Source organism: Suncus etruscus, chromosome 20 (genome assembly GCF_024139225.1).
Source record: "Suncus etruscus isolate mSunEtr1 chromosome 20, mSunEtr1.pri.cur, whole genome shotgun sequence".
NCBI classification, from domain to species: Eukaryota; Metazoa; Chordata; class Mammalia; order Eulipotyphla; family Soricidae; genus Suncus; species Suncus etruscus.
The window spans coordinates 1,715,422-1,725,000 of NC_064867.1; the positions used below are offsets into that span (position 1 = coordinate 1,715,422).

A 9,579-nucleotide genomic window follows, 5' to 3' on the forward strand; every position below is an offset into this window, starting at 1 on the left:
CTCCAGTTACTCCCAAAGGCTGCCAAAGTCCCTTCTCATGTAGCAGACACTCTTACCATCAATTTCTCTGACTTCTGCCTCAATGGTTCAATGGTACAAAGTGCCTGCTTCTTAAGAGTTGATGTGATTAAACTAGGCCCACTGAGGCAATCTCCAATCCTATTTTAAAGTCCGTCATCATAATAGTGTTGGTCAATGGATAAGATATGTCTTATCTTGCGTCTCCCATGTCTCCCACATGCAAGGCATATGCCTGCCCCTGCATTCTACCTCAGGTTCCCCAATTCTGTAAACATTTATATCAAATAAATTCATATATTTGGGGGGACTACACTCAGCAGTGTTGAAGGGTTACTCCTGGCTCTGCGCTCAGGAATCACTCCTGGCAGGCTTGAGTGACCATATGGGATGGGGACTGAACCCGAGCCAGCCGTGTGCAAGGCAACATCCTATCCACTGTGCTATTGCTCTAGCCCCAAAAATTCATATTTTGTTCTGGTGAGGTTGTATTGAGAAATCCACATGTGGCAAGTTTACAATATTTTTAGGAAAAGAAGACAGAGACAGTCATTTTAGGCTCACTATTGGGTCACTAATTTTAACCCCCAGCCCTTAAGATATGCAGCTCCCCTTGGATATCTATCTCTTGGACATCTTAATCACCCAGGGTCCCAAAATTAAGCCTTCATAGCATTTATATGCAGGCTTTTCATCATTTCCCGTAGGCTTCCTTGTCACTGTGGTTAAAGGTAACTTTATTGGGCCCGGAGAGATAGCACAGCGGCGTTTGCCTTGCAAGCAGCCGATCCAGGACCAAAGGTGGTTGGTTCGAATCCCGGTGTCCCATATGGTACCCCAGGCCTGCCAGGAGCTATTTCTGAGCAGACAGCCAGGAGTACCCCTGAGCACCGCCGGGTGTGGCCCAAAAACCAAAACAAACAAACAAACAAAAAAAAAAAAGGTAACTTTATTCTGTCAAACTGTTTATGCCCCAAACGTTGGTGCCACATTTCATTCTCTTCCTGATCTCATTCACATCTTTTTAACAAGTCTTGCCAGGTCTCCCTCGAAGACTCACAAGCACTCAAAAACTTTGCACCACCCTCCTTTTGAACCCCTTTCGCATTCTGGTTCTCTTAAATAGCTACTGGTGGGGGCCGGGCGGTGGCGCCTAAAGGTAAGGTGCCTGCCTTGCCTGCGCTAGCCTTGGACGGACCGTGGTTCGATCCCCCCCGTGTCCCATATGGTCCCCCAAGCCAGGAGCAACTTCTGAGCACATAGCCAGGGAGTAACCCCTGAGCGTTACCGGGTCGGTGTGCCCAAAAACCATAAACCAAAAAAAAAAAAAAAAATAGCTACTGGTCTCACAGCTAACTTCATTCCCCTGCAGTTAGCTCCAATCTAGCATGAGGCAGGTTTTATCAGAAATCTGTTTATCTTAATATTCCCTTCCTCTGCTCAAAACTCACCACTGCATCCCGAAACAGTAAAAGCCAAAAGCTCTTTCTATGACCCATAGTTCTCGCCACAGGATCTGACCTGCAGTTAACTCTTACTCCGTCTCCTCCTCTTACTCTGTCTCCTCCTCCTCCTATCCCAGCCACCCAGAAGGCATCCATAAAAAAGACACATTCCCAACTTAGGATGCTGGCATTTGATTTTCTTTCTGGAAGCTCTTCCTCCAGAGGGCAATCTCCCTCCTTCAGATCCTTACCAATTTTAGCCTTTAAAACTTGATCTACCCCAGCATTTTATTATGAAACGTTTTCACAAAACAAGAGTTGGGAGAATCAAACAGCAATACATCATCTTCAGAAACCACTACTATATCCTTCCATTAACACTTCCACTTTTGCTTCATCTCACCACCATCCATTTGATTAATTCTGTTCTAAGAGATGTCACACAGGCAACTCAATTTCATCACACATAAAAGAAAATGGACTTTGGACTAATGTGGTGAGGCCGGGTCTTTCCTGGAGAAAACAGGATTTGGCATCATTCTATTTCCTTAACACTTGAAAATTAAACCCAAAAACTGGGATTTAGAATCAGAATTAATAACACATCTAGGACCAGAGAGACAGATAAACAGACCTACACACAGACAGAGACAGAGAAAGACACACAGAGACAGAACAACAGGGAAGGTGTCTGACTTGCATGCAGCTAGGCCTGGGTTCAATCCCTGGTACCACATCTCCAGGAGTGATGAGAGATTGCAGAGCCAAGAGCATGCTCTGACCAAAGCTGGATGTCATCCAAAAGAAAAACGAAGTAGGGCTTGTTCATGGTCAACCTAGGTTGATCCCCGAGACAACTCAGAGTGCAGAGCCAGGAGTAAGCCCTGTGCATCTCTGGGTGTGACCCCCCCACCATAAAGAAAAATGAAAAAGACTATACTGAACTCTACATAGATTTAGAATGACTAAATAGTTGGTAGGGAAAGGGTATTGATATTGGTATATAATAGTTGGTAATAATAATCAATAATAGGTATATTAGTTGTTAGTTGTCCTTCCAGTTCCCACCTGTTCTCAGGATTTTTCTCAAAAAAAAAAAACCTAGGAGAACTGCAGATATGTCTGATCAGTAGATAAGTTGGACTAGATAAATGATAAATCCAACTTTACATCACTTCTTCCCCCCCTTTTTTTTTTTGGTTTTTGCCCCACACCCAGCTGCGCCCAGAAATCGCTCCTGTCAGGCTCAGGGGACTATATGGAATGGCAGGGATCAAACTCAGGTCCGTCCTGCCTTGTCCGCGTGCACGACAAACACCTCACCACTGTGCTATTGCTCTGGCCCTTTACATCACTTCTTAGGGTGGGAAGTCTATTGTTAAGCGTGCTGGTTCAAGTTTTGTATGAAGCTAGTATTATCTCTTTATAATGAAAACATAGACTTTCATCTATAAACCTATATATACATATACATATGTTTATACATACATATATGCCCTTTATTATGTAAGCATGGTTAACTTAGATTTTGGGTAACTTCCAATCAAAAAGATGGTCCTATTATGAAAGGCTGAATATTTACTCTTACTATTTTACTTTACTCTGGTGTTGTGATGAAGGGGACCCAACACATGCTCGGTGTCAGAGCTCACAAGTTTTCTTAGTTGTAGTGCTTGCTGGGGGTTGCACATCAGGTTGTAGTACTCACACAACTGTAAGGCTTGCCAAGGACTGCATTCCTTTAGCAATGGTGTTTTCCCACATGCACACTGGGGTTGCATTCTTTTTTGTTCATTTGTTCTCGGGCACATGCAGCTGTGCTCAGGAATCACTCCTGCAGTACTTGGGGGAATATTAAGTGCTACAGAGAATGAACTCTGGTCAGCTATATGCAAGGTAAGTGCACATCCTACCTACATATAGTGTCTCTGGCCTGGGCCAGCACTCTTTAGCTGCTCAGGCATTTTGGTGCAGTGCTCATCAGTTTGTTTGGGTGTATACATCAGTGTTTACCAGGGGTGGTACTTCCTGTCTATGGAGCAGTTTGTTTTTCTTTTGTTGTGGTGGTGGTGTTGTTTGTTGCGTGTCTGGGATTGTGACCCATTGTTGTCACAAACACGGGCAGCAGAGTTGCCAGGCTCAAACTGCAGTTGCTGAGATCACACCAGGCCCATAGGGGAATTAAAAGGATTGAATTCTTGACCTTAAGCTTGCAAAACAAGACACACGCTTGCTTTTATATCTGCTAATCATGAGAGTTAGGGCATGGTTATAGTTCCTAAACAGGAATACCAGTGACAATTATTCAACCTCTCCCCAAGAATTCTGAAGCAAGCGAAGGTAGCATAACTGAAGCAAAGAAGAGAATGAATCAACCAATAGACTCAGGCTGTGGGAAACCATCACATTAAATGACCACTAGGGAATAAAAGAGTTGATATTCTGATTAGCAGGGGAGAAGGTTGCACCATGTTTGATTGTTATGGTAATTGCATAATATCAAATGGCTCAGTAAGAAAGCATAACGGAATTTTTGAAGAGAAAATTTATCTTTTGCATATCAGGGGGCTTGAGGGTCCTTCAGTCGACGATTCAAAACTAGTCTGGAGAACACACTGCTGCCAAGGGACTAAGGTACCAAAGATGACCTGCTCCCCAGACTCCCACCAGTGCTCAGGGGCCTTCAGGGTTGCACCCAGTGATGCCTGGGGGGACATGCAGTACCAAGAATAAACAAAGGTTAACTTCATGTCAGACAGGAATTTAACCTGTTATCATCTCTCTGACCCTCACTTTTTCCACTTTTTTGTCATGAGCCTGCGCTGTTTTAAAAAGCATTATGACTGAGCCATAAAGATAGCACAACAGGCTGATCACATGTTTTGCACGCAATAGGTCCAGAGTGGAGACCCACCATGAAATACTCCTCCAGAAAGGGGTCTAGCCCCTGAGCATCACAAAGAATGGCCCCCACCAAGATAATAATAATGAATAATAATGATCTCTGGAAAGCAGGCCAATCTTAAAACAATTATGAATTCTTTTCATAGGATATACTTGTCATGTCACTGATCTGATTGCTAAACCTACCAAGAATAAGGGGCGATGGGTAGAATCCCAAATCTTGCACTCTGATGGGCAGGAGTGGAACAGCACTTCCCTCACTTTATGTGAAATGACTCAGTTAACTTATTAGGGCCTTCATGTCCCCACTGTGGTTAACTGACATTTTTCCAATTCTGTACACTTAGATAGCCTTTTAAATACAAACCCGAGACAATGAGTGAATCCTGTGTAACTAACTCTCCTCCATATCCCAAAAAGTATATGATCCGTGCCAAGAATACAGTTAAGTTACCATTTTGAATTACAATTTAGTTAGAAGCAGCACTGTTTCGCTTGGGTGTTGGGCTTCCTTACATTCTAGCATGGATGCTCTTAAAAAGTGATCTAATAGGGAAAGCTATTTTGAGTACTATGAATTTCATTCGATTCAACAAGTATCTGGACAGAGTTGAGGCCTGTCTGCTAATTAAGAAAGAAGTCAAATAAAGTGAACTCAAGACTTTGTGACTTAGGACTCCCCTACCCTTTGACTTGTCTACCCATTAAACACAAATTCCAATCTGTAGAACTATAAATCATGCTATTTTTCATCAAGAAAGTTGGAGTGTTACTTAATTCCTCTCCTCTGCATTCTTTGTATAATAAATAGTTGGATCCAGACGTAGTTGGGTCCAAATGAGAGCTTGGGAGATGTTCAAGAAATGAGTGCCCCCATCAAGATTCACACTACCTGCAGGTCGTGTGAATTTACTTTTACTTTTTAAAAGCTTTTTACTCCCTCACCAAAGGGAAATAATGTATCAAGATCTGAAGTGCTAGTAACTCAAACCAAAATGGGAGTGGGAAGGCTTAAGAAAGCACGTTTGGGGGCCTGGAGAGATAGCACAGCGGCATTTGCCTTGCAAGCAGCCAATCCAGGACCAAAGGTGGGGTTGGTTCGAATCCCGGTGTCCCATATGGTCCCGCATGCCTGCCAGGAGCTATTTCTGAGCAGACAGCCAGGAGTAACCCCTGAGCACTGCCGGGTGTGACCCAAAAACCAAAAAAAAAAAAAGAAAGCATGTTTGGAAAAGAAAAAAAAAAGCTAGATAATGCTTTCCTTTCCCCTTGAATCAGAGAAGAATAAGAAGGAGAAGGAGGAGGAGGAGAATGAAGAAGGAAGAAGAAGGAAGGAAGGAAGGAGGAGGAGGAGAAGAAAGAAAGAGGGCCCAGAGAGATGGCACAGCGGCGTTTGCCTTGCAAGCAGCCGCTGATCCAGGACCAAAGGTGGTTGGTTGGAATCCTGGTGTCCCATATGGTCCCCCGTGCCTGCCAGGAGCTATTCTGAGTAGACAGCCAGGAGTAACCCCTGAGCACTGCCGGGTGTGGCCCAAAAACCAAAAAAGGAAGGAAGGAAGGAAGGAGGGAGGGAGGGAGGGAGGGAGGAAGGAAGGAAGGAAGGAAGGAAGCAAGGAAGGAAGGAAGGAACGAAGGAAGGAAGGAAGGAAGGAAGAAGAGGGAAAGAATGAAGAAGTAAGAAGAAAGAACACATGAAAGAAAGAAGGAGAAGAAGGAAAGGAAAGGAAGGAGGAAGGAAGGAAGGAAGGAAGGAAGGAAGGAAGGAAGAGGAGGAGGAAGGAAGGAAGGAAAGAAAGAAAGAAAGAAAGAAAGAAAGAAAGAAAGAAAGAAAGAAAGAAAGAAAGAAAGAAAGAAAGAAAGAAAGAAAGAAAGAAAGAAAGAAAGAAGAGGGAACACATAAAAAAATGCTCCACATCACTAATCATCAGGAAGATGCAAATCAAAACAACAATGAGGTACCATCTCACATCACAGAGACTGGCACACATCACAAAGAACAAGAACAATCAGTGCTGGAGGGGATGTGGAGAGAAAAGAATTCTCATTCAGTGATGGTGGGAATGCCATCTAGTTTAACCTTTATGGAAAGCAACATGGAGATTCTTCCACAAACTGTAAATTGAGCTTCCATACGATCCAGCGATACCACTCCTAGATATACCCTAGGAACACAAAAATACAATACAAAAAATTCATTCCTCACACCGATACTCATTGCAGCACTTTTTACAATAGCCAGACTCTGGAAACAACCAAGATGCCCTTCAACAGATGAATGGCTAAAGAAACTGTGGTACATATACACAATGGAATATTATGCAGCCATTAGGAGATGAAGTCATGAAATTTTCCTATATATGGATGTACATGGAATGTCTTATGCTGAGTGAAATAAGTCAGAGGGAAAGAGATAGATGCAGAATAGTCTCCCTCATCTATGGGTTTTAAGAAAAATGAAAGATATTTTTACAATAATCCTCAGAGACAGAGAAGAGAGCTGGAAGTCCCAGCTCAATACATGAAGCTCACCACAGAGAGTGATGAGTGCAGTTAGAGAAATAATGACACCTAACAATGTGAATGAATGAGGGAAGTAGAAAGCCTGTTTCAAATACAGGTGGGTGGGGGTGCAGGGAGATTTAGGGCATTGGTGATTAGGGAATGTTGCACGGGCGAACGGGGGGAGGGGGTGTTATTTATATATCTGAAACACAACTACAATCATGTTTGTAAGCAAGGTGTTTAAATAAAGATGTAAAAGAAATAAGAAGGGGCCAGAGAGAAAGCATGGAGGTAAGGTGTTTGCCTTGCATGCAGGAAAGTGATTTGAATCCTGGCATCCCCCGCTAAAAAAAAAGAAAGGAAAAGGAGGAAGAGAAAGAAGAAGCAACAAGCAGTTCACATGCCCAGGACATTTCACCCTCATCAAGGCGGGTGTGTGAGTGTGTGTGTGTGTGTGTGTGTGTCCCTCATCAAGGCGGGTATGTATGTGGGGTGTGTGTCTTGTGTGTGTGTCCCTCATCAAGGTGGGTACGTATGTGGGGGTGTGTGTCCCCCTCATCAAGGCGGGTATGTATGTGGGGTGTGTGTGTGTCCCCCTCATCAAGGCGGGTATGTATGTGGGTGTGTGGGTGTGTGTCTGTGTGTGCGTGTGTCCCCCTCATGAAGGCGGGTATGTATGTGGTGTGTGTGCGTGTCCCCCTCATGAAGGCGGGTATGTATGTGTGCGTGTGTGCGTGTGTGTGTCCCTCATCAAGGCGAGTGTGTATGTGGGGTGTGTGTGTGCGCGCGTGTGTGTGGCGTGCGTGTGTCCGTGTGGTGCAGCCTCGGTCCCTCCCCTCCTCTCCTCTCCTCCGTCCCTCCGTGCCGGGGTCGAGGGGGAGAGCGCGCGCGAGGGGGCGGCGGCGGCGGCGGCGGCGGCGGCCCGGCCGGGCCAGATGCGGGCGGCGGGACCCGGAGCCCCGAGGGCGGCCCAGGCTCGGACCCGGGCCCGGCACGACACGACGCGGCGCCCCGCCCCTCCCCGCCCCGCCGGCACGGCCCCTCGCCGGCGGCCACCGCCCAGCCGCCCCCCGCGACGCCCGGCGCCCCGTTACCTGCACTTTCCTCCGCCCCGCCGTGTTCTGCCGGTGATGGGCCGCCATCTTGCATGTTGACACTCCCGCGTCACTTCCGGGGCGGGCCCCACGGTGCGCGCGCGCAGGGCGGAAGTCCCGCCCCTGCCGCTTCCGCTCCGGCCAAGGGCGGCTGTGGCGGCGCAGGTTAGGTTGGCCGGCGAGCTGAGCCCCGCCCCCGACGACGCCGCGTGGGCGTCTGAGTCCTGAAATGGATTGATTGCAGTGGTCATCAGTCGGTTCGATGAATTAATCGGAATAACGATTCGATCAGTGACTTGATCAATCAATTAATAGATTGATTAATGACTAAATGAACCGATCGACTTGATCACTTAATTGACATAGTGGTCGGATCGATCACTTGATCATTCCATTACCTGCCGAATTACCACCTGGTCTGCCAGGAGCAATTGATTTTTTAAAAATGTTTATATAAAGTATAAATATAAACTAAATATAAATTAAATAAATAAACACATTATTATTATATTATTAGATATTAAAATAAATTATACAAATGGATAAATAAATAAATAGATATAAAATATCTATTTTATTTTAACAAATTAATTCAATCACATGAATGAATCAACTAATGGAACCAATCACATGGACTAATCTCATCAAGCCATGACTTCGACCACATCCGTTAAATCAATCACGTTATTAATATGATCACATACACTAATCGATTGATCCATGAGTTTATGGCATATCAGGCCAGAAAGTCACCCTACAGGCCCAGGGATGAGGACCAAATATTTTGGAGTGTCTATGGAGCTTGATTGTTCTCACCCTGGTGTCACCTTTAACCTTGGTGGTCCTCAGCTCCTCACTTGGCTGGCCTAGGGGAGCCTGGAACCTTCCAGCCTTCACAGCCTAGGACCCCACACCCCTACCCCCTGAGCTCTACTTTTGTGAGCCCCACTCCTAAGAATAAGGTTGCCCTTGGACTAGTAAACTAAATGGACTTTCAACCCTGCAGTTTGGTAGGCAGCCAAGGGAACTTGAACTTTGGCTAAATGGCCAAGGTGTCTAAAAAGGCTTTTATTATTTATTTATTTATTTATTTAGGTTTGGGGGCTACACCCGACAGAGCTCAGGGGATACTCTTGGCTCTGTGCTCAGAAATTGCTCATGGCAAGCTCAGGGAGACCCTATGGGATACGGGGGATCGAACCCTTGACCGACCCAGGTAGGCCGCTGCCACTGTGCTATCATCCGACCCCTAAAAATGCTTTTAATAAACAGAACTCGAATAAAGAAATAGTCACGCTCGCAGAGGCCTTGCAAGTGCCCCTGTCCTTTGAAAGAGTTCAAGTACCCGTTTAAGTAACCAAGTACACGCCAGTTAAAATTATGTCCTGGAATCTTGCCACAAACACCTGTGAATGCAATTAGGGTAGAGAAGGGTTAATTATGACAATGACAGTTGGGACTGAGCGCTCTGAACAAGAACTAGTTGCTGAAAGGGAATAAGTGATATGCTCTTTATTAACAATAGTTAATGAATGAATAGTTAATGAACCCCCTCATTAACAGTAGTGCAAACCACACTGTCAAAAAGGGCCATAAAGGGGCCCGGAGAGATAGCA

General features: G+C 45.3%; 1 protein-coding gene across 1 annotated transcript in view; it reads right to left on the bottom strand.

The window, feature by feature from the left end:
• The window catches only part of WDR48 (WD repeat domain 48), a 56,467-nt gene extending 48,430 nt beyond the window's left edge, over positions 1-8,037 (bottom strand). Inside the window, 1 exon segment of the mRNA XM_049766455.1 lies at positions 7,964-8,037. Coding sequence (XP_049622412.1) covers positions 7,964-8,011 — 48 coding nt within the window. The 5' untranslated portion in view covers positions 8,012-8,037.
• Positions 8,038-9,579: the final 1,542 nt, after the last annotated feature.